Below are 27,025 nucleotides of genomic sequence, written 5' to 3' on the forward strand. Positions count from 1 at the left end.
TACTAAGAAAAACAGCAAGGATTTCTTTACTGATATAAACTCTAAAAGGAAGGGGATGAATCTGATTGGTCCACTTGATATCAATGGTTCAACTGTTGATGATCCTGCTCAGATAGCAAACAAACTGAATGAGTATTTTGCATCTACATTCACACGTGAGGAGTTATTAAGGTTTGAAAATGGCAGAAGGTTATCAAAGTGTAGCAGGGTGCTTAATGATTTTGTAATAACTGAGAGCAAAGTGGAGGAGAAATTGTTGAAGATAAACATAAGAAAGGCACCTGGGGTGGATGGGATCTATCCAGTTATATTAAAGGAGGCAACAAAGCAACTAAGCAAACCCTTAGCCGTAATTATGAGAGCCTCCTTGGACTCAGGGGAGGTCCCCACGGACTGAAGATGTGCAAATGTATCCCCAATTCACAAAGGGGGATTGAAGGGTGACACGAGTAATTACAGACCAGTAAGTTTAACTTCTGTTCCGGGTAAAATAATGGAGTCACTGGTTAAAGATGCATTGCAGGATCACCTAGATAAGACTGCAGCAATAATTCAGACACAGCATGGGTTTGTTAAGGGAAAGTCTTGTCTGACAAATTTGATAGGATATTATGATGTGATTACAAAGGAACTGGATGCAAAAAATAATTTTGATATCATATATTTGGATTTCAGGAAAGCTTTTGACACTGTTGCGCATGGAAGACTATTGTAGAAATTGGAGCAGAATGGTATTAAGGGTAAGTTCCTACAATGGATAAAAGGATGGTTAAGTGGGAGAAGACAGAGGGTGGTAATCATTGGGTGCTGCTCTTCGTGGACTAATGTTATTAGTGGAGTCGCACAGCGTTCGGTGTTGGGCCCATTGCTGTTGTGTATATTTATCAATGATATTGATGAAGGTATATCAGGCTTAGTGTCGAAGTTTGCAGATGATACAAAGGTTGGCAGGGTTGTTAATGACAGTAATGGCAGTGTGCTATTGCTGCAACAGGATCTAGAAAATTTGGGCAGATGGGCTAAGAAGTGTCAACTGAAGTTTAACCTTGACAAATGCAAAGTACTGCATATGGGTAGAAGTAACCCCAGAGAAACATACCAACTGTGTGGTACTACACTTAAGGTAGTAGAAAATGAAAAAACCTGGGAGTAATTGTGCAGTCAGATATGAAGTTTTCTGAGCAATGCAGACAGGCTGCCAGGGCAGGTTATGGGGTTTTGTCAATGATATATAGGAATTTTGCTAGCAGGGAAAAGATGATTGTCCCTCTGTATATGGCAATGGTCAGGCCACACCTTGAGTACTGCATACAGGTCTGGAGGCCTCATTTTTGGAAGGATGTAGATTTGCTTGAGCGTGTACAGAGAAGGGCAACAAGATTGGTGAGGGGAATGAAGGGATCCTCTTACCAAGAGAGGCTAAAGTTCTGCAAATTGCAGTGGCTGGAGACTAGGCACCTGCGCGGTGATCTGATTGAGGTGTGTAAGGCCTTGAATGGATTGAGCACGCTGAATTCTGATGGGATCCTTCCACTTGTTCAGATTACGAATCTAAGGGGGCAGAAATTCAAATTAAGAAAACACAGATGTAGAATAGATGTGCGGAAATTTGCCTTTAGCCAGCAGGTGGTTAATTGCTGGAACAAACTTCCATCTGTCGTTGTGGAAATTGATAGATTAAATAAATTTAAGGAGGAACTGGACAGGCATTTGGAGGGAATGGTGTGATTTATTATTTTTTTTTTTTGGCTGATGCTGCATAAGCTCATACACTTGCTTTCTTGCATCACATGCCACTACTACTATTTGTTGGCCTTACTCGTAACAATAGACTTTCACTATATTATATACCACAAAGGGTACATATATTGCCATTTACAGAATACTGTAGAATTTCAGCCAAGACTAAAATATGTTTTTATCTATGAATACCAGATATAAATAACATACTGTTTGAGGAAATCCAAGCTGCTTCTCTTCATCCTTAAGAGAATACATTGCTTCACCACACTTACTCCACAGAGATTGAATTGTTGCATGCTCTATTTTATAGGCCTGAGTTCCTTTGATAAACTTTTCAAGCTTCTCCTATAAAATAAATTTCAACATGAAATGCTAAATTTTTTAAGGATAAAAATCAAATGAAATAAAAAAAATTGCCAATAAAAACAGACCATCTTATATATTTTTATGCTTTTTTAAAATTCCTTTGTATTTACAATATTTATTTATAGCCTTTTATAAATATTTATTTATATCCTTCTTGCAGTATTATAATTGATAGCCGTGGTTTTACTAAATCAGAGAAGCTAATTTCGGTTTGTTTGGAGATAGATTAATTATAATCTAATGAAATGAAACTAATTCAGGCAAGATCTCAGTAATCCGGCCTGTAAAAATAAATTAATTAATGGTCTCATTCATGATTTAATAACCTACTTAAAATTTCATGAGATATAATATTTCATGGACCACCACACAGAAATATTTTGATTTGATTTTAGTTTTTATGGTACATGAGCAACTAAGTCTCCACCACAACATGATCCACCAAGTCCACCACATAGAAATAACAACACATGTTCATCCAACAACTAAGTTATTGGACCAGCATAGCATTAAATTGTTTCTTCAATAATTTGGATGTTTATGTTTTCATGATGCATAACAAAACCACTTATTATGAATATCTATTACTGACTTCCAAAGGAAGATTATTGGTACCCACAGGTAATATCTCAATTTGATTTAAGGCATATGCAGAAGAAAATTCCCCTGTGCCACCACGCATCAAAAAAAGTTGGTTGGGGAATTTAGTCTTACCCTGACAAGAAGATGCTTAACATAATTAGCACCACCCTGGCAATAGAATGATTCGTTTTATTAGTGGGTGATAAGGAATATATAAATATATATTCAAAATCAGTTTTACTTTCTTTGAAGCAGATATTACAATTAATATTATAATTTCGACAAACAATCATTAAAAGGAAGTCACAGACGGTGAGAACAAACAAGAGAAATAATGCAATCAAATGACTTCTGAACATGCTTCAGTGACAAATTGATGCATATTAGGAACCAGGTGAACATCTTTAATTAATGTGCGAAGTGTTTTATTCAGAGTCAGCAAAGGAGGGAAGCTATATAAACGGGAAATACCCCTGAAAAACTCTTAAACAAGAGAAGGGTGTTATGTAAAGTTCTATATGAGCAAATAATTCTCGCTCATTTGCTAATTATAAAAAGCAGGCCTTGTGTCTAAAATGGGCAAGAGTTTAACTTTTAGTACTCACATAAATATAATATTCAGTGTGAACAGCAATAAATGTAATTGCTTCCAGAACCCATGCACATCTTACATACCTGTTTGCAGCAGCCTTGAATACAACAAAATATTCACAATCATATAAGTTTCAAAGAAAAAATTGACAGCAGAAATTTACATTTGATAAAATTTTGCTAATAAATAAAATTCTTTCCACAAAATATACAAATAAAAAAATATATAAAATGCTTTGGTATACCTCTACAACTTTGCAGTAGCCTTTATACTCCAACGTGACCACTAGGTTTGAGGAGCTTACACTTAATCATTTTAATAATGAATACAATTGTTAACCATGTTTAGAAAAAAAATATACAACAAATAGAACAAAATATTCACAATCATATGTTTCGAAGTAAAAAATTAATGACAACAGAAAATCACATTTGATAAAATTTTATAGAAATAAATAATTTCTACGAAATATACAAATAAAAAATATAAATACCTTGGGTATACCTCCACAACTTTATACACTCTTCAACAAATAAATTTAAAATAACTAAACTAAATATTTATGACCTAAAGCATGAATGCCTAAGCGCCAATATTTAGAAAGCTTTAAAAACAGTGAACCAGTTCTAGCTTACTTTCAGTACTCAAATTATGAATTAATTCAAGTTCTGGTTCTGGAAAAAATAAAATAAAATTATTTTGCTAAGGAACATTTATACTCCAACGCGACCACCAGGTTTGAGGAGCTTACACTTAACACTTAATCATTTTAATAATGAGTACAATTGTTTACCTTGTTTAGAAGCCACATGGGCTTGAACCACAATCAACTCAAACCCATATGCATCCCTACACTGTGGACTACTCATCTGTTATTCCTTTGTCCTGATAACAGTCCCTCGACTTACTGTGGAATTGGATGCCAAAAATATGACAACTATAATATCCTTTAATCTAACAGTCATACAATGGGAAGAAATCACTTGTTAATGTAATTCAGTGTCCATGGATTATCTCAGTTGTATACAAGCTGAGGTTTCAACTTGCTGTCCTCTTCCATGTTACTATCAAAATGCAGGGTTAGACAATCACACTTTTTCAGTTCTCTAACAATATACAAATGGCCAGGCATTCTTTTCCAAAAATAAAGCAGTTTCATCAACAATAAACACTTGCTACATCAAATAACCACCCTATTAATAATATCAACCACCATTTTTGGAAGAAAACCTACTTGTCTTCCACCATTCTTTGCTTTCAAGTGTAGGTAAGGCCTTTTCCTTGATTGTAAGAAGACTAAGCAGTATGCACTGTTGGTTTTGATTCTTAAACAACAATCAGCATTCTCTATAACAGTATAGTAGGTTCAACACTTCCCTTGTTTTTAGAAATCTGGGTTCAAGTACTGTCAATGGCCGAAGGACTTCTAAAGGACTCTTCAAGGAAGAAGTAGTCCCCCCCCCTGTGATTTATTCTGTGTTTTCAGCCCACATGATATGCAAATTGACCAACAAACACTTATATAGACATAATACACAACAACACAATATGGTCTAAGTTGCTGATGTGCTCAAACCTCAACAATCAGAAACTCTCCATCTTGACTAAAGAGCAACACCAGATTGTTCTTTAGTAGTGACAATTGTTTTCATTGTGCAGAACTCTTCACTTGTTCTTAATTCAGTGGTGACTGTTCACTATGATATACTTATTAGATTATACTCATCAGATTCATTAGGCCAATAACACACACCTACTCTCATTTTTCCTTTCCCAGTGCTTATGTCACACCAAACAGACTCAACATTGCATTGTCCACCAACATAAATTGAATGGACTTCTTTAGATTTTGTGTGTTTCTTAACATAAAACACAACCTAACACAACCCAACTAACAGCATAACCCCCTCCTCCCTTCCTGTCCTGTCTCTCCTTTCTGTACACATTGCACTCCGCAAATTCCAATTCTACACTGCTTATGTCTGTATGACACCTTATGTCTGTGATATTGTTGGGATATTTTTGATATCCCAACAATATCTGCCTTTGATGTCTTGACTAGCACTTCAAGCTCATCAATTTTATTAACTATACTCCTAGCATTGGTTTACATGCAAGTATACATGCACCTATTTCTACTCTTAGTTACCCTAACACAATCCATGTATTTACTTGTTCCACTATGACTCCCAGCAGTCCTAGAAATCCCCACTGCCTTGGTTTCCAGGCTGCTGCTCGATTGCATTTCAATAGAAGCAGTGCAAAAATCACTTTCACATCTGCCAGTGGCTACTGTTAATCTATTAGTCCGTGTATCCCCCTCACGCTAGCAGTTTACCGACCCACCCAACTCTGCCTCGATAGCATCAGCAAATATTCTTGCACCCTTTCTATTTAAGTGTATCCCATCCATGTAGAAGTAGTCTCTCCTGCTAACAAGCACAGACCAGGCTGAGAAAAAATTCTACCCCCTTGAGTCTTGCACAAGGGGTAGAATTTTCACTGTATATGCAGAAAAATCCAGAGCATATGCATGAGAAGTTATGATTTCACTGCTCTTATGCCTCTGTACCCTATTATATTTCTCTCCATGATTACAGGGGTAAATTCTTCAAAAATAAAAGACAAAATTACCACAACTGGTAATTTGACCGAGATGCTGCACACGTAAACAAAAGTAGAACCACTATTACTCATAAGAAAAAAAAAAAGTGATGTGATTGACTGCAACACCCAGTGCTCACTGCTCATAAAAATTTTATTTTTGGTGTGAATATTTTTTTAGGTATTTTTTGACCTTGTGTAAAGTTGGGAAATATGTAAGCCAAGAGTATTCAGGAATGAGAAATTATTCACATACTCACGGTGGTATTACAATGGTATTTTACTGGTGACATAACATTACCCTGCTTACCTTAGGAAGATTAGGAATGAATTTAGTATCTCCAAAGCTTTTATAATTTCCCATGTTGCTAAAAATACCAGATGTATATACTAGTAGTGCCTAAAAGTAAAAGATAAGAATTTTATCACCCGAAATACATACAAAATTTTAAACTTGTATAATAAAACTTACATGCACATGGAATTAAAAATTAAGTAAACATGCCAATCCAAGAAAACATTTTACATCTCCCTTTCACATTCAAGTGAAAGGGAGGTGCAAAATATTTACTGAAATTTAATTTTCCTAAAAATTGAGTTTCAGTAAAATTAAAACTTTAATTTTATAAAGCTAATTTTACTGAAAATTAGCTTTATAAACTATCAGCTTTATATTTCAGGTACACAGTATAGAATAAGCTTTATCTCAGACACCATATTCCAAAAAAACAAAACTTGTCCACGTGCACAAATAACCTAATACCTTTTGTGGCCTGAAAAGAGCACCCAATCTCCAGTACAGACCCATGTCTGTCTTGACAGAATAATGTCCTATATCATACTACCAAAACTGTTACAGAATGGTTCATGGATAAAAAGTGCAAAAGTTGGAATGGCCAGCACAGAGTCTCAATTTGAATCATATGGAACCATACATGGGGATGAACTGTGAGGTTGAGATACTAATCACACGATATGTGATTGGTATCTCAACCAGGCATTGTACCGTAAAATGAATGACGGACTGTACTCAGTGCTGGTCTACTATTTGTTGGTGGAAAGTCTACCGAAGAGGGCAGAGTGTGTCACAGTGGACAGAAGGGGGGGGGGAGAGACTGACACTGTCTTGAAGTAAGTAGCAGTAAAATTAATGTGAACTCATAATGCGTGTTTAGTTACCTTTTGGAAAGCAGTGTATAAGGCAATCACAATATGGATTTTTAAAAAGAAAACAGTGGTCTTCCACAGTTTTTAAATTCTGTACAGTGGGATCAACTGACGATGTTACCAACAGTAAATTCTTCTAAGTGGGAAGCATTCAAGGAATTAATCGTGGATGCTACTAAAAGTTTCATACCTATTAAGAAATATTGTTCAAGGTTTAGGCCTAAATGGTTATCTAATGAACTAATGAGACTCGTAACAGAGAAGAAAAATGCATGGGATGCATATAAATTATCAAGCGACTCAGAAGCCTATGGCAGATATAAGCTAGTCTGTAATCAAGTCACAAAGGAGGTTAGGCAGGCGAAGGCAGATTACGAGAAATTCTTGGCAAAAGGTGCTAAGAAAAACAGCAAGGATTTTTTTACTTATATAAACTCTAAAAGGAAGGGGCTGAATATGATTGGTCCACTTGACATCGATGGTTCGACTGTTGATGATCCTGCTCAGATAGCAAACAAACTGAATGAGTATTTTGCATCTACATTCACACGTGAGGAGTTATTAAGGTTTCAAAATGGCAGAAAGTTATCAAATTGTAGCAGGGTGCTTAATGATCTTGTAATAAGTGAGAGCAAAGTGAAAGAGAAATTGTTGAAGTTAAACGTAAGAAAAGCACCTGGGGTGGATGGGATCTATCCAGTTATATTAAAGGAGGCGGCAAAGCAACTAAGCAAACCCTTAGCCATAATTATGAGAACATCCTTGGACTCAGGGGAGGTTCCCACGGACTGGAGATGTGCAAATGTATCCCCAATTCACAAAGGGGGATTGAAGGGTGACATGAGTAATTACAGACCAGTTAGTTTAACTTCTGTTCCGGGTAAAATAATGGAGTCACTGGTTAAAGATGCATTGCAGGATCACCTAGATAAGACTGCAGCAATAATTCAGACACAGCATGGGTTTGTTAAGGGAAAGTCTTGTCTGACAAATTTGATAGGATATTATGATGTGATTACAAAGGAACTGGATGCAAAAAATAATTTTGATATCATATACTTGGATTTCAGGAAAGCTTTTGACACTGTTGTGCATGGAAGACTATTGTATAAATTGGAGCAGAATGGTATTAAGGGTAAGCTGCTACAATGGATAAAAGGATGGCTAAGTGGGAGAAGACAGAGGGTGGTAATCAATGGGTGCTGCTCTTCGTGGACTAATGTTATTAGTGGAGTCCCACAGGGTTCACTGTTAGGTCCACGGTGGTTTTGTATATTTATCAATGATATTGATGAAGGTATATCAGGCTTAATGTCGAAGTTTGCAAATGATACAAAGGTTGGCAGGGTTGTTAATGACAGTAATGGCAGTGTGCTACTGCAACAGGATCTAGATAATTTGGGCAGATGGGCTAAGAAGTGGCAACTGAAGTTTAACCTTGACAAATGCAAAGTACTGCATATGGGTAGAAGTAACCCCAGAGAAACGTACCAACTGTGTGGTACTACACTTAAGGTAGTAGAAAATGAAAAAGACCTGGGAGTAATTGTGCAGTCAGATATGAAGTTTTCTGAGCAATGCGGACAGGCTGCCAGGGCAGGTTATGGGGTTTTGTCAATGATATATAGGGATTTTGCTAGCAGGGAGAAGGAGGTGATTGTCCCTCTGTATAAGGCAATGGTCAGGCCACGCCTTGAGTACTGCGTACAGGTCTGGAGGCCTCATTTTAGGAAGGATGTAGATTTACTTGAGTGTGTACAGAGAAGGGCAACAAGATTGGTGAGGGAAATGAAGGGATCCTCTTACCAAGAGAGGCTTAAGTTCTGCAAATTGCAGTGGCTGGAGACTAGGCACCTGTGCGGTGATCTGATTGAGGTGTATAAGGCCTTGAATGGGTTGAGCATGCTGAATTCTGATGGGATCCTTCCACTTGTTCAGATTACGAACCTAAGGGGGCATAAATTCAAATTAAGAAAAGACAGAGGTAGAAAGATGTGCGGAAATTTGCCTTTATCCAGCGGGTGGTCAATTGCTGGAACAAACTTCCATCTGTGTCGTTGTGGAAGTTGATAGGTTGAATAAATTTAAGGAGGAACTGGACAGGCATTTGGAGGGAATGGTGTGATTTTTTTTTTTTTTTTTTTTTTTTTTTTTTGGCTGATGCTGCATAAGCTCATACACTTGCTTTCTTGCATCACATGCCACTACTACTACTACTACATGCCTAACCAAATCTAATTAGTTACAAAGAGGTTAGCAGCACAATACAATAAAACCAGCTTTATATATTTTATGAAATTTCAACATCATATATTCAGATTTCAGTAAATTTTTTATACTGTTCCATATGAACAACTGTTGTAAATATCAGCAATGTGGCATCAGGGACAAGTTATTACCATGGATAAAGGAATAGTTACGTGGTTAGAGATAGAGAGTAATAATAAGTTTGACTGGAATTTGTGGGTTGGTCACTCGCACACTAGCAAGGCTTTTGTGGATTTATTGGATGATTGTTTTCTACATCAGCATGTTCGTGAGGCAACAAGAGGGAGCAATACTCTTGATCTGATTATCAGTAGTGATTCTTCATGCATTAAGACCTGCAGATAAATGAACCACTAGGTGGCAGTGATCACAGTGTGTTGAAGTGGGATTTACTCAAGGAGGTAACTACCATCAGAGGTAAAGGGAAGGGTTTTTGTTTTCGTAAAGGCGACTATGATGGTCTGAGACAGTATTTAAATTCTATACAGTGGGACCAACTGATGATGTTACCAACAGCAAACTCAAAATGGGAAGCATTCAAGGAACTAATCTTGGTGGCTACCAGGCTTTACATACCAACTAAGAAATATTGTTCAAGGTTTAGGCCTAAATGGTTGTCAGATGGACTAATGAGACATGTGGCAGAGAAGAAAAATGCATGGGATACATACAAATTAATGGGTGACATGGAAGGCTATGATAGATATAAGTTGGTCTGTAACCAAGTCACAAAGGAGATTAGGCAGGCAAAGGCAGACTACGAAAAATCCTTGGCAAAGGATGCAAAGAAAAACAGAAAGGAGTTCTTTACACACTTGAACTCGAGAAGGAAAGGGATGAATCAGATTGGTCCACTGGATATTGATGGTTCAACAGTTGAGGATCCTGCTCAGGTGGCTAACAATCTAAACGAGTATTTTGCATCTACATTCACGCATGAGGAGTTATTCAGGAAGGAGAATGATGTAGGTAAAGTAAACATTGGCAGTGAGCTGGATGATTTTGTAATAACTGAGAGGAAAGTGGAGGAGAGATTGTTGAGGATAAACATAAAAAAGGCACCTGGGGTGGATGGGATCTATCCAGTTATATTAAAGGAGGCAGCAAAGGAAGTATGCAAACCCCTAGCCATAATTATGAGAGCTTCTTTGGACTCAGGGGAGGTACCCATAGACTGGAGATGTGCAAATGTAACCCCAATTCACAAAGGAGGATCAAAGGCTGACACAAGTAATTATAGACCTGTTAGTTTAACTTCTGTTCCAGGTAAATTAATGGAGGCACTGGTTAAAGAAGCACTGCAGGATCATCTAGACAAGACTTCAGTTATAGCTCAGACGCAGCATGGTTTTGTTAAGGGCAGGTCTTGCCTGACCAATTTGATTGGATACTATGATGTAGTCACAAAAGAACTGGATGCAGGGAATAACTTTGATATTATATATTTGGATCTTAGAAAGGCTTTTGATACTGTTGCACATGGAAGACTGCTGCACAAATTGGAGCAGTGTGGCATTGGAGGCAAATTGCTGCTATGGATAAGGGGATGGTTGAGTGGCAGAAGACAGAGTGGTAATCAATGGACACTGCTCAACGTGGACTAATGTTATTAGTGGAGTTCCTCAAGGTTCAGTGTTGGGTCCATTGTTGTTTTTGGTGTTTATGAATGATATTGATGATGGGATATCAAGTTTAATGTCTAAGTTTGCAGATGATACAAAGGTTGGCAGGGTCGTTAAGGACACTACTGACGCTATGCTGCTGCAACAGGATCTGGAAAGGTTGAACAGATGGGCTGAGAGGTGGCAAATGAAGTTTAACATTGACAAATGTAAAGTACTACATATGGGTAACAGTAACCCCAGAGCAATGTATCAACTCTGCGGTACTACACTGACAGTGGTGGAGAATGAAAAGGACCTGGGGGTAATTGTGCAGGCAGATATGAAGTTCTCTGAGCAGTGCAGACGAGCTGCAAGAGTAGCTCATGGTGTCTTGTCAATGATATACAGGAATGTTTCTAGCAGGGATAAGGAGGTGATTATTCCCTTGTATAAGGCAATGGTTAGGCCACATCTTGAGTACTGTATACAGGTCTGGAGGCCTCATTTCAAGAAGGATGTAGAGCTGTTGGAACGGGTACAGAGAAGGGCAACAAGATTAGTAAATGGAACAAAGGGTTGCTCTTACGAAGAAAGGCTTAAGTTTTGCAAATTACAGAGTCTGGAGACTAGGCACCGGCGAGGTGATCTGATAGAGGTGTATAAGGCTTTGAATGGTTTGAGCATGCTCAATGCCAATGAAATTCTTCATCTTTCTCAGAATAATCACCTCAGAGGGCATAAATTCAAATTGAGGAAGGACGGATGTCGGATAGATGTGCGGAAATTTGCCTCTGGCCAGCGGGTGGTTGGTTGGTGGAACCGACTTCCATCACTTGTTGTTGAAGTTGATAGCCTAAACAAATTTAAAGCTCAACTGGACAGGTATTTCGAACGAACAGAGGGGTGAAATGGGAGAGGGTTTTTTTTTTTTTTTTTGGCTGATGCTGAATAAGCTTGCTTTCTTGCATCATATGCCTCTACTAATGCTAATGCTAAAATAAATGGCCACTGCTCTCACAACCATTCAGATACTGTATCATCAATATACAGGTGGCAAAACTGACTTTTCTTATAGTAATCCTTCAGCAATAAAAGAGTGCATTTTTAAATTTACATGCCACATATATAATCCTACAAATGGCCCTGACTGATCTTCATGGGTTAACATTATTATGCTTCCACAGGGGTTTCGTGCCTTATGTTTCTGATATTTATTAATGATACTGATGCGGAGTATTTCAAATTTGCCTAAGTTTGCTGATGATACAAAAATGAAAAGGAGTAATCAATGAAATTAATTTTAACAAGATCTAAATAAACTATTCAACAGGCAGAAAAATAATAATTTAGGTAAAATGTTTATGAAAAGCTGTAACTCTAAAGTAATGTACCGCTTGGATAGTATGAAACTCAAGATAATGAAAAAAATGTGGGAATAATTATACCATTCTGACATGAAGTTCTTTGAATAATACTGACAATCTGCTAGGATAGTTCATGGTGTATTGTCAATGATACTATAAAAGCAGAGACTGCATAAAACTTTGGAACCTCATTTTAGGAAGGATGTAGACTTGTTGGAAAAGATACCAAAAAAAAAAAAAAAAAAAGTGCAACAACAAGATAAGTTACAGAATAAAAGGGTATTCTGTAAACTGCAAAACCTGGAAACTAAGCTAGTGGAGAGAATTAATTGGGGTGCTTAAGGTTCCAAAAATGTTGAGTAAACTAAATGCTGATGCTATCTTACTTTTTCTCAGCTGACACACATAAAAGGTAATATAAGTCTATACTGAAAAGGATTTTCAATACATAATAGATTTTATATATTGAAAAAAAAAATGTTCAAATGCTGGAGCAGCCATTATGTATATAATGGATGCTCCAGCCAAATAATAATTGATTGCTGGAATAAACATTTCATGTTTATTCCATGCATAGGAAATATGAAGAAATTTTAAGACTGAACAAATTATTAAAAGGAATGGAAAAATTAAGTGGTACGAAATTTAATAACACAAACAAATAGGGCAAGATATCTTATTGAACTAAGCAGTGAAGCATGTGTTTAGCACAAGTAAGTAGAAAATACACTGCCCAAGATTCTTTATATAAGAATAAAATGATTAAACTATTTGTAAGAGTTACCTGGAATTCCTCTTCTGTCATGTCACAATCTTCCCTTCCTATTTTTTTCAGCTCATCAATAGACTGCTGGCGAAATATTTTGTGAAGAAGAACATATATAAGCGGGCTTTCCAAAGAAGTCTGTGTAAAATAAAAATGAGTTTGTTGAGTGATGGAGACAGACAGAGATTTATGCAAAAGCACTTTAGCTTTAAGCAAAACACATATAAAGACTTTGCTGTTTAGCTGTAGCTCACCTATATCCATCTTCTTCGTTTCTATATTATCCACTAGGTCATATTAACTTAGTTCTGCTAATTCCTTTTCTCTGTTTAAGCTTCTAACATTGATGGTATCCATCTTTGTGGTTTTCCCCATTGCATATTTAATACTGTCTTGGTTCCTCATCAATCACAGTGGGTACCAATCAATGCTATACTAGCTGGAAAGATGCAGCTACTACAAGTCTTGATTAGTTTATTCTACCGCAGTGATAATGTTTTAGGACGTGCTCCCGAAAAACAGAATTGCAATGCCAAATATGCAACTAGAATGATGGGTACCATCAATGTTATAATTTATCCAATTTTAACATAATGAATACAAATATGGCCTGAATTCTATAAATAAAATTTACCATTAGTTACTTATTATTTAATAAACCCTATCAACATGCTTATTCCTACTGTAGCTAATAAGATTGGAATGAGAATACACTTTACATGTGGCATGGCATTTATAGACATCTGAATCAGCACCTCAGATTCAATCAGAAGACTGAATCTGAGATGCTGATAACAGATGTCTGTAAATTTAAAGAATTGCTAATACAAGATGTTTTTAACAACACCAAACCCATACAATTACATATATCTCCAGCTATACCTGTGTGATTAATATATACTTTGGTTGACAAAAGCACTTTAACTATAAGCAAAACACATACAAAGACTTTACTGTTTAGCTGTAGCTCACCTATATCCATCTTCTTGGTTTCTATAATACCCACTATGCAATGCTGGTCCACTGGTCAATTAAATTCTAACAGAAGTTTAACTGAGACTATACTATTACATCATGTCGTAGATTTAAGTAATTTATTATTGAAATGCTACAATTTTAATGATTGAGACACCTCGATGCCAAACATTTAAACGATTCTGGCTATGTTTTGGGAACTCACTGATTCCCATCTTCAGGACTGTGGAATTAGAACATTGGTTTGAAGTATAATTTTCTAGAAAGTTGTTGGTGTAAAGCCTACCGAGGACGGCAGAGTGTGTCACAGTGGACAGAAGGGGGGAATTAATAAGATTATTAATCCTTCATTGATAGGATTAATAATCTTATTATATTAAATAATTAAAGTTCTAAAGTTGCCAATGGGGTTACTCTTGCTTGGTTTTAACTTTAGGTTATAGAATAATTCTTTATGGATCACTTGATAACATTTGACGTTATTATGAGTTGTAATCACAATATATGTGTGTTTTATATATTATTATATATGTGTTTTATAATATATACTATATATTGTGATGTATATTTTACTATATATATCACAATATATAGTAAAATGTAATTTTTTGTGTAAATTGGTTATTGTATATTATATACTATATATTGTGATTACAACTCATAATAATGTCAAATGTTATCAAGTGACCCATAAAGAATTATTCTATAACCTAAAGTTCAAACATTACATTTTACAAAGTTCATTTGTATATCATAAGTAATTAATTAATTCAATTTATTCATACACTTTAGCTGGAATCCCTAGCATTACACTCCAATACTATACTATACCATGAACAAACCAACCACCAATTACCCACCCACCATTGTCATTAATTTAAGCAATAGAACTCTGTCACCCTCAAAACAAAACCTTTTAGAAAAGGGTCTTAACTTCAAACCCACTCCCACCTCAATTCCAACCTTAGACTTATTGACATACCTCCACAACAGCCTGAAGAAAATCCCTATCCCTGAAGCCAGAAACCACATCAACATCACAGCCATCAATACCCTCAAAGCAGTTCAAGTACCAGGAGAAAATCCAAGACCTCAAAAAAAGAAGCAGCAGCCATTAGATACTGAAAGTGATACCTCTATCTATGTAACAAAAGCAGACAATGGTAATGCCATAGTCATCCTAAACTAAGAAGACTATCACCAGAAAATCCTAGAGCACCTTTCAGACCACGATACCTACAAAGCCATTATAACAGAGATCCCACAAATTCTCTAGAATAAAGAAAATACTCATCTCCCTCCTGGAACAAAAGAAGATAGATAGGATCTCTTCAATAAACTCAATCCCAATGACTCAAAAGCTTTCTCAATCTTTGCAAACATCAATATCCACAAACCAGGATTCCCCATCAGACCCATTATAAATGGAAGACTCCACCCCGGAAAACAAATCTCAGTCTGGCTAACTAAGCTCCTCAGGAAGATGTTACCGAGAAGTGCCCATTCAATCCACAACTTGGATGAGGCCATCCGAAGATTACAACTGTCTATAGAACCAAAAGGCTACCTAGTATCTTTCAATGTAGAATTTACATACAACACCATTCTGCTACAAGAAACTAAATTCACAATATACAATAATCTAGACAAAAACATATTGGTTTTCTCAAGTGCATAATATCATCAGACATATTGGATATAATCGAACTTTCTGCAAGACAATCCTATTTCACCTACAATGGATCTTTCTTCATCCAGATTTCAGGTCTCAGCATGGGCAACTCCCTACCTCCCCTCCTGGCAGAAATCATTATCAGATCAGCAGGTACTCCTGCAACTCGGCCTAAATTGGCAAATCACACAGAAGACTTTAGTCTTCGTGTCATTTGTTGTGATTTGTAAATACAGGAACATAAAAAAGAAGATTCCTTTCTTGTTTATATTACTGTAATATATCTCGGTCCCCAAAAGCCATCTCATAGAAAAATCTCAATGGCTACACCAAAATCAACCCTACTTATATATATAAACCCTCTCTTAGACCTCCCTTCCAAACTTCCCAGAAAATTCTACTCCAAGATCGCTGGGGATTCCAGTTAAACTGTATGAATTAATTATGATATACTAAAGATCTTTGTAAAATGTTGTAATTATTTTAAATTGGATATTATATATTATATTCTATAAATATTGTAATTAAGACTTATAATAACGTTGAATGTTATCAAGTTACCCATAATGATTCTATAACCCAAAGTTAAAACCAAGCAACTATAACTCCTTTGCTAACTTATACAACTTTAATTAATTAATTATTTAATATAATTAGATTATTAATAGAATTTTGTAAAAATTTCTAGAAAAACCAATGTTCTAACCCCCCCCCCCCCCCCAGGAATCAAGACAGGAAAAACAGTGTTCTCAAAATGTAGCCAGAATTGTCTAACTGTTTGGCACTGAGGTGTTTCAATTGTTCAAATTTTAGCATTTCAACAATAAATTACTTAAATCTACCATGTGATATAATAATGTAATTTCAATCAATTATCTCAAAATGATGAACAATCATGTAAATCCCTCTCTTCTCATTAATTAGAAGTTTAATCCTCCTTTGCAGTATAGAATTATTTTTGCTGTTTTCCCCATTCAATCCAGCTCTAAAATCCAGAGAATGACCACACAAAATGTGATGTTAACGAATTATTTACTTTTGAGTTTGCGCGAACTAACATATAAAACTGCACGTTAAAGTGTTTTATAAATTCTTTAGACATTTTAAATGTTAACGTAAAATCCTGGTTTTAAACCTTACAAAATACTAAAATCCTGGTTTTTTGGAGTACGACATGCAATACTAAGCTGCTTCTTTTCTCCAAATTCTAATACTTCTGACACTGCATACTGCACCCTCTTTCTTCTTATTTGTATTCTCATATTTCATCACAAAATTAGGGTCATTCAATGTCTTCATCTATAACCTTTATCTAGAAAGGATGTTCTTATTTAAGACAACTCCTATTATCTGAACAAGCAATTTTTCTTGAACCTGTTTCTGACACAGGTTCTTTTGAGATGAGTCTGCCACCTTCATCAAGATAAAATCATTTGCAACTGAGATTTCTAATAGTCAGAAATGCAACTTCCTCCCCCATTTCACTGAGTTGACTTTTTGAAAATTATAACATTTGAATGAAATTCTACCCTTGAAACTCAGAGTACTTTCCTCTAATGCAATAGCTTTTCGGGATAAAAATATCCATGACCCTTTTCATTCAGATCACCAAAAACAATTTTTTTTTTTACTTTAGATCGACTACTTTGAATTTTTGTTTTCTATTTTGTTAGTGAGTAGAGATGCAACATCCAAAATATTGACAGAAATATCTTCCAGCTAAATGCAAAAAAGTGAAATTCTGTCTGCACATTCTTCATACCAGTATTCTTCTATATTAATTTTTTTCATTTAGTCCTATGTTAATACCAAAAAATAGCTATTGCTTTAGTTCGTCAAATTATGAATCAGAAAAATTTTACAATTTCTCAATTTTTTTCATCAGAAAGACAGTTGCGAGATATTAATGTCTAAATACTTTACTTCTGAAACAGTGTATAAAAGAAAATACTCTGACTTCTAAAACAAAGAAAAAAATTATTGCATGCTATTAAACAACTGAATATAAACATTAGTCTGGTTTACATATTGTTTACATGAAGTAAAAATATATAGCAGTATGATAATTACGCCAGCACAGTGGAAAAACAAATTTCAAAACTAGCAACACCAACTATTGCAACTGCCATGATATCAGATGGGAAGCAGAATTTTATAATGTCATAACATCAGATGGTAAGGGTTAAAAACTAACTTTAAAGCCAAAGCCCTATCTCGATTCCCATACACATCTAAAATGCAAGTATGTTTCCTCATTGGTATTAGGCAGATGGGCTGAGAAGTGCCAGCAGTAATTCCAGAATAACATACCAACTATATGGTACCATGCTCAAAAAAGTTGAGAACAAAAATGATCTGGAACTAATTGTGAAGTCAGGAATGAAGATCTCTGAGCAGTGCAGATAGGGTGGCTACGACAACCTATGGTCACCATACCAGCCGCATCTGCAACAACTCGTAGTTTTTTTAATGATATACAGGAATTTTTCAAACAGGAATATTGATATGATTACCCCATTACTTAAGTACATCTTAAGTACTGCATAATGACTGCAAGGATGTGGATGTTTGAATGGGTGCAGAGAAGAGCAAGAAGATTACAGATTAAAGATTTAAGCGCAGATGAGCTGTTGCTCAGGTAGCGCATTGTACAAGTAGCGTAGATTAGTAATGATGATGATGATGATGGTACTACAGATATGGATAGTTGGAATAAATTTCATGAAGAACTAAACAAATTATTAGAGAAGGTGGGCAGATGTAGAAAGTTTTCTTTTGTTGATGCTGTATAAACTTGCTTCCTTACATCACTTGACACTAATAATACTAATATTTTCATCATTTGAAACTGCTCCAGAGAAACTTTAGATGATTTCAATTTGTTTCTCAACTTGCAGAATCAACATGTTTCTTTCACTACTGAAATTAGAACAGCTCTTTTTCTTTCCTACATTTTCCAGAAGTCAACATTTTAGCAATATCATCCAATAGCCTACAGACAGGTAGTCCTTAACCATCAGCCTAATGCTATCCCACAGGCACTAAATCTGGTGTAGTCAGGGTTCCTCTTCCTGAAGCCTAACATTTGGAACTTGGATGGTTACCTTGAGGAATGGGAATAGTTTTATTTTACATTTTAATTTTTTGGCTGGTGCAATAGCATTAGTAGAGGCATACAATTCAAGAAAGCAAGCATCAGCCAGAAAAAAAAAAAAACCTTCCCATTTCACCCCTCCATTTGTTCCAAATACCTGTCCAGCTCATCCTTAAATTTATTTAGGCTACCAAGTTCCACAACAAAAGATGGCAGTCTGTTCCACCAATCAACTACCCGGTGGCTAAAGGCAAATTTCTGCACATCTATAACTGCCTTTCCTCAATTTGAATCTGTATCCCTTCAGGTCCTTAATCTGAGCAAGAGGAAGAATCCCATCAGCATTCAGCTTACTCAATCCATTCAAGGCCTTATACACCTCAATCTGATCACCTCGCAGGTGCCTACTCTCCAGGCACTGCAATCTGCAGAACTTTAGCCTTTCTTGGTAAGAACACCCCTTTGTTCCCCTCACCAATCTCGCCCTTCTTTGGACTCGTTCTAGCAACTCTACATCCTTCCTAAAATGAGACCTCCAGACCTGTACACAGTACTCTAGTATGGCCTGACCATTGCCTTGTATAATGGGATAATCACCTCCCTGTCCCTCTAGCAAAATTCCTATATATCATTGACAAGACTCCATGACCTGCCCTGGCAGCCCATCTACACTGCTCAGCGAACTTCATATTTGACTGCACAATTATCCCCAGGTCTTTTTCACTTTCCACTTCATTGAGTGTAGCACCACACAGTTGGTACGTTGATAGTACCACACAGTTGGTACAGTTGATAGTACCATACAGTTGGTACAGTTGATAGTACCACACAGTTGGTACAGTTGATAGTACCACACAGTTGGTACAGTTGATAGTACCACACAGTAAGTTGGTACTGTATATGATACCCATATACAGTACTTTCCATTTGCCAATGTTAAACTTCAGTTGCCACTTTTCAGCCCATTTTGCCCACTTATTGAGATCCAGTTGGAGTAGCAACTGGATCTAGACAGTAAAGACAGTCGTTAACAACCCTACCCTTTGTATCGTCTGCAAACTTGAACATTAAGCCTGATACACATTCATCAATATCATTGATAAATATACAAAACAACAATGGGCCCAACACCAAACCCTGGGGAACTCCACTAATAACATTTTTCCACGAAGAGAAGTGTCCATTAATTACCACTCTCTGTCGTCTCCTACTCAACCATTCCTTTATCCGTTGTAACAACTTACTCTTAATGCCATAACTCTCCAATTTGTACAGCAGTCTTCCATGCACAACAGTATTAATAACTTTCTGAAATCCAAATATATATTATACAACCCCAGGGGCCCACATCTGGTGAGTATGAGCTTGGCACACCCAAGGTCCTGAGCTTAATATAATCATTCTTCTCTTTCTTGGTGATTCCCTTCTACTTCTGTCTCTCTCGGGGTAACTTGGAATTTTTATTTTTTTTTAGCTGGTGCAGCATAAGCCTCAGGCTTCCTTGCACTATATGGCTAATAATAATATCAAAATTATTAACTGCATCCAGTTCCTTTGTGACCACATCATAGTATCCAACTAAATTGGTTAGACAAGACCTCCTTTTAACAAAATCATGCTGTGTCTTAACTATTACTGCAGTCTTCTCTAGATGATCCTGCAATGCTTCTTTAACAGTGATTCCATTATTTTCCTGGGAACACAAGTTAAACTAACAGGTCTATAGTTACTTGTGTCACCATTTGAACCCCCTCTGTGAATTGGTGATACATTTGCACACCTCCAGTCCATGGGACCTCCCCTGAGTCCAAGGAAGCTCCCATAATTATGGCTAAGGGTTTGCTTACTTCCTTTGCTGCCTCCTTTTATATAACTGGATAGATCCCATCTACCCCAGGTGCCTTTTTTATGTTTAACTTCAACAATTTCTCCTCCACTTTTCTCTTAGTTATTACAAAATCACTTAGGTCCCTGTTAGAGTTTGATAAACTTCTGGCACTCCCCTCATTTAATAACTCCTCATGTGTGAATGTTGATGCAAAATATTCATTTAGTTTGTTAGCTACCTGACCAGGATCATCAATAATCGAACCATCTACGTTGAGTTGACCAATCTGATTCATCCCTTTCCTTCTATAGTTTACATAAGTAAAGAACTCTTTGTTGTTTTTCTTTGTATCCTTTGCCAAGGATTTCTCGTAATCTGCCTTCACCTACCTAACCTCCTGTGTGACTTGATTACAGACTAGTTTATATCTGCCATAGGCTTCTGTCACCTGATACTTTATATACATCCCATATATTTTTCTTCTCTGGCACAAGCCTCATTAGTTCATCTGTCATCCATTCCTAAACCTTGAACAATATTTCTTAGTTGGAATGAAAAGCCTATTAGTCTCCAAAATTAAGTCCCTGAAGGCTTTCCATTTAGTAACATCATCAGTTGATCTCACTGTACAGAATTTAAAAACTGTCAGAGACCTTTGTAATCACCTTTACGAATGCAAAAGCCTTCCCTTTAGCTTTAATGGCAGTTACATCTTTAAACAATTCCCATAACAGTACATTGTGATCACTGTCACCCAGTGGTTCCTTTATATGCAAATTCTTAATGCATGAATAATCACTGCTGATAATCAGATCAAGAGTATTACTCCCTCTGGTTGCTCTCGAACATGCTGCCATAGAAAACATGCATCCAATAAATCCACAAAAAGTCTTACTAGTGTGCAAGTGACCAATCCACAAGTTCTAGTCAATATCTGGAAAGTTAAAATTCCCCATCATAAGACATTCTGATTTACTGGCCCACTCTGTTTCTCTGCACAATTGCTTATTATACTCAACAGATTCATTAAGCCTATAACACACCAAACAGACTCAACATTGCATTGTCCACCAACATCAATTGGATGCACTTCCTTAGATTTTATGTGTTTCTTAACTAACAGCATAACCCCTTCTCCCTTCCTGTTCTGTCTATCCTTTCTATACACATTGTACTCCCCAGATTCCAATTCTGCACTGCTTATGTCTGTGTGACACCACATCTCTGATATTCCAACAATATCTGCCTATGATGTCTTGACTAGCACTTCAAGCTCCTCAAATTTATTAACTATACTCCTAGCATTGGTGTACATGCAAGTGTATATGCACCTGTTTCTACTCTTAGTTACCCTAACACAGCCCATGTATTTATTTGTTCCATTATGACTCCAAGCAGTCCTGGAAATCTCCATTGCCTTGCTTTCCAGACTGCTGTTCATTCTAATAGTGCAAGAATCAGTTTTTACCTCTGCCTGCAGCCACCGTTAACCTTTTAGTCTGTGTATCCCCCCAAGCTAGCAGTTTTCCGACCCACCTAACATTGCCTCAATAGCATCAGTAAATATTCTTGCACCCATTCTATTTATGTGTACCCCATCCCTGCAGAAGCAGTCTCTCCTGTCAACAAGCACAGACCAAGTTGAGAAAAATCTACCCCTTGAGTCTTGCACAATCTCTCCAGGGCTGAATTGATCGACAAGGCTCTCATCATATACTCCCTCCTATCTTGTCTAGACAGAATTGCAGACGCTTTCACAATAAAAAGTCCACATCTGAATAATATTACTCTGAAGGCAATTTTAAACAACTGTCTGCTAATTAAAAAGTTGTGGCTCAGTGCCTATGAACCTACTTAATATATTTCATTATTTATCACTTTGACAAACTTACCTGAAGAAGTACAATTAATCCTCCATACCAGCATGCTTTAGAAATGTAATAGGAATACAACTTTTCCTGATCAGTCAAATTGTTAAATGCCTTCTCACATTCTAAAAATACAACTGGCTGTTCATTTGGGAAAATGAAATCTGACATTATTACTTATTTTGTCAAAAACCACTGTCACGGGATCCTGAAAATATACATACACATTATATAATAATACATACAAAAATGCAGACATGAGAAGTTAACACAGTGGTTTTCAACAGGGGTGCCACGTAATTTGGGTTTAAGTTACTTAAACTTCATTATTATTTTTTAATTTATATGTTTATTTCATTATAAAAAAGTGTATAGTATCTTTTTAATTTTGTGGTGATCTATAATTGATATTTACTTAGTACCTCTAAGCCTCCATAGCCGAGTGGTCAGGAATGGGGGTGCAATAGCACGCGCTCTTCGAGTAGACCGGGGTTCAAACCCCTGACTGCTAAATACAGTTGATCTACCAACCTGCACTGGACCAGCGTGGCAGATTATTGTCCATTTCCCTCAGCATGAATTGTTGAGGATGCTTTCATCCTGCATTGGGTTGATAATGGCTGCAGTTTACCTTTACCTTTTTTTTTTTTTTAGTACCTCTATATAAAGAATAAAATTATATACTGTGTGTATATAATTTGTATTATAAAATGTAATTTTTATATGTATATTATTGTAATAATATATATAACATATATTTTTTAATATATATATATATATATATATATATATATATATATATATACACACACACACAGAGAGAATCAGATCTAACAGGCAGAAAATTGAGTAGGGGTGGCGCAAAATAAAATAAATTACTTAGGAGTGCCATTATTAAAAAAAGGTTGAAAACCACTAAGTTAAGCACCTATCTGTAAAAGATAGATAGGATCAAAAGTTTCCAGAAATTAATATATTAAAAATATCTCAATTTCAAATAAGGAAAATTACTTTATTTTGCACATTAGAATTTTTTTGTGGTAAACAGCACTTTTGTTTGCATGCAACAAAGGTTTCTTTTTATGCTGTTGATGGTGGGAAATTTCATGTTGTAATTATTTAGAATGTTGCTGTCTGAAAAAATTTCTATAAAATTTTGCTTTTTATTGAAGAATCTCAGATATTGTAAAAATGATTGTTGAAGCATGTGGTGAAATGCTTTTCCAAGAGGTAGGATTCAGGGATGGATGTGATATTAGTATTACTAGAGGAATATGATGCAAGAAAGCAAGCTTATACAGAATCAGCAAAAAAAAAAACTCCTATTTCACACATACATTCACTCCAAACGTTTTTCCACTTCTTCCTTGAATTTATTTAAGCTATCAACTTCCACAACAGATGGAAGTTTGTTCCAGCAATCAACTACTCGCTGGCTAAAGGCAAATTTCCGTACATCAATTCTACAGCTATCTTTCCTCAATTTAAAACTGTCCCCCCTCAGATTCTTAGTCTGAGCAAGAGGAAGAATCCCATCAGCATTCAGCTTTCTCAACCCATTCAAGGCCTTATACACCTCAATCAGATCACCTCACAAGAATATGATGCAAGAAAGCAAGCTTATACAGCATTAGCAAAAAAAAAACTTCCCAATTCACACATACATTCACTCAAAAGGTTTATCCACTTCTTCCTTGAATTTATTTAAGCTATCAACTTCCACAACAGATGGAATTTTGTTCCAGCATTCAACTACTTGCTCCGCCATGGACGGTCCCAAGCCCGGCTGCGAAAGGAGGAGGGTGGTCATCCTGCCGAAATGACCAGAACCGGGAAACCGGGGAAACTAGGCAAGAAACCGCATGAAATTCGGAACAAGCTCTTACAACAATGTTACCGCATCCGGGTTAGCCGATGCGCCAGCACTGGGGACCCAGGGTACTGGTGTGAAGTGGACCACTGGCCACAGAACAAGCTGTTATAACAATGTTACCGCATCCGGGGTAGCCGATGCGCCAGCACTGGGGACCCAGGGTGCTGGTGTGAAGTGGATCACTGGCCACAGCAATAAGCTTACTACGCCGAAAAGGACAATTAACATTGGCGAATGGAATGTTCGAACGGGGCACCACGTTGGACAAAAGGAAATCATTGCCCAAGAACTACTTAGGTGCAAGATATCAATCGCGGCATTATCCGAATTAAGGCTCACCGGGTCTGGAACGATGATCATCCAACCACCAGCACCTAATGAAGCGGTTATGCTATTCTACTCTGGTGGTGAGAAACGAGAAGCAGGAGTGGGCTTTATGGTCGATGCTCAGGCCACCAGTAGTGTGATCGCTTTCCAACCAATATCGGACCGCCTGGCAGTCCTTACTGTCAAGGGCACCATCAAGACCCATATTATCTCCGCCTATGCACCAACTGAGACTAGCCTGGACCCGACCAAGAATGACTTCTACAACCAGCTCCAACATACGCTGGATTCAATTCCGCAGACAGAAGTGATCATCCTCGCAGGGGACTTTAATGCCCATATTGGCGTGGACAGATCTGGTTGGGAAACAACAATGGGCAAGTTTGGCCATGGGAAGATCAATGACAACGGCTTACGTTTGTTGTCCTTTGCCGCATCTAACAACCTGATCATTGGAAACAGCCATTTCCAGCACCCTCAAAAACATCAACTTACATGGCGAAATCCATCTGGCAAGGACTCAGCAATCCTGGACTACATTTTGATCAATGCCAGATTTCGCTCATCACTCATGGACGTTCGTGCCATGAGGGGATCTGATCACTACCTCATCCGGGCTAAGGTGCAGCTCAAATTACGGCATGCAAAAAGATCATCTCGGTCAGCCAAGCTGGACTGGAGGCAGCTAATGAATGCTGCCAACAAACAGGCATATCAGATCGCCCTATCCAACCGCTTCGAGATGCTGGCCGTGCCCGAGGATATAAATGAAGAAGAAAAGCAGATCTCTGATGCCATCCTGGAATGTGCCAAGCCCCTATGTCCACCTGCCCGACGTCGAACGCAACCATGGATATCAGACGAGTGCCTCGACCTCGTGGACAAACGGAAACAGGCAAAGTTGGTCGACTTTGAACGGTACCGGCAGCTAAACCGAGAAGTCCGACAAAGAATGACAGCAGAAAGAGAAGCATACTGGAACCAAGTGGCAGACGATCTTGAAGTGGCGGCATCCAAAAACGAGTATCGCACTCTCTACCGCACCCTCAGATGTCTGAGTGGAAAGACCAAATTGACTAGTGACAACATCAAGAATGCTGATGGGACCTTCGTGCGATCACCATCCGAACGCCTGCAACGGTGGAGTGAATTCTTCAAAGCTTTGTATAATCACGACCCACCTCAGGGACCGCCAGCAACAGCACTCTCGATCGACCCCCCTGAGGTCTCCATGGTCGATGTTGAGCCTACAGTAGAAGAAGTGAAAGCAGCCATACAATCCCTGAAGAATGGCAGGGCACCAGGAGTGGACCAAGTCACCACAGAAGCGATCAAAGCCGGGAGAGATGTACTGCTTCGCCGACTACACTCACTCCTCAAAACCATCTGGTGCACTGAACAAATTCCGTTAACATGGAGGAAAGCCATTATCGTACCGATCCACAAGAAAGGTGATAACCGGGACTGCAAGAACTACCGTGGCATCAGCCTCCTTTCCATCATCGGAAAGGTCTTTATGAAGATCATCCAGTCAAGACTGCAAAAACATCGCGAGCAAACCAGTCGAGAAGAACAGGCAGGATTTAGACCTGGGCGAGGATGCTGTGATCAAATCTTTGCCATTCGTCAGCTGATGGAGGAGAGGATCCGGTGTGGACAGCGAACCGTCATTGTTTTCATTGACTTTAAGTCTGCTTTCGACTGTGTCCACCGGCCTGCCTTATGGAAACTACTAGAGGTTGAACATGTACCTCGAAAAGTCATCACACTCCTCCAAACTGCATACAACGGTTTAACCAGCCAGGTGCGCATCCAGAACGATTTATCTGAGGAATTTATCATCCAAACTGGAGTCCGCCAAGGGGATGTAGCCTCCCCGTTGCTTTTCAACATCGTGGTCGACGCCATTATGAGGCAAGCATTCAGAAACAGACAGGGCATACAATATGACAAGGATCACTATGTGACTGACCTGATGTTTGCTGATGATAGTGCTATCCTTGCCGGTAACGACGCTGAAGCCACGGACATCCTCTACGACATTGCCCACATTGCCCACATTGCCCGGCCATACGGTTTGAAGATCAATGCTGGTAAGACAAAGGCCCTGACAACAGATGGGTCGCAAGCCACCATCTATCTCGAAGGCGTCCAGATCGAGCAAGTGCAGGACTTTAAATACCTTGGGTCGCTGGTCCAGGAGAAGAAAGTTGCATCCACCATGGAAATCCACAGCAGAATTGGACAGGCGGCCACTGCGTTCGCCTCGCTCAAATGGTGTCTGTGGAAGAGGACCAACATTTCCACAAAGACTAAAATCCGACTCTTCCGG

At 37.7% G+C, this 27,025-nt stretch overlaps 1 protein-coding gene across 4 annotated transcripts in view; it reads right to left on the bottom strand.

Moving 5' to 3' along the window:
- Positions 1–27,025, bottom strand: part of DppIII (dipeptidyl peptidase 3) — a 168,574-nt gene that overhangs the window by 129,179 nt on the left and 12,370 nt on the right. For all 4 annotated transcript variants that reach the window (XM_090376785.1, XM_090376784.1, XM_090376786.1 and 1 more), the window contains exons 2-5: positions 22,518–22,701; positions 13,075–13,194; positions 6,198–6,287; positions 1,951–2,088 (exon numbers count right to left, since the gene is read on the bottom strand). In XM_090376785.1, the coding sequence (XP_090232911.1) occupies positions 1,951–2,088; positions 6,198–6,287; positions 13,075–13,194; positions 22,518–22,664 (495 nt within the window). In that variant the 5' untranslated portion in view covers positions 22,665–22,701. The remainder of the gene's footprint in view (positions 1–1,950; positions 2,089–6,197; positions 6,288–13,074; positions 13,195–22,517; positions 22,702–27,025) is intronic.

The sequence above is a fragment of the Mastigoproctus giganteus genome, chromosome 6, assembly GCF_048544385.1.
Source record: "Mastigoproctus giganteus isolate SK-2022 chromosome 6, ASM4854438v1, whole genome shotgun sequence".
Lineage (NCBI taxonomy): Eukaryota > Metazoa > Arthropoda > Arachnida > Uropygi > Thelyphonidae > Mastigoproctus > Mastigoproctus giganteus.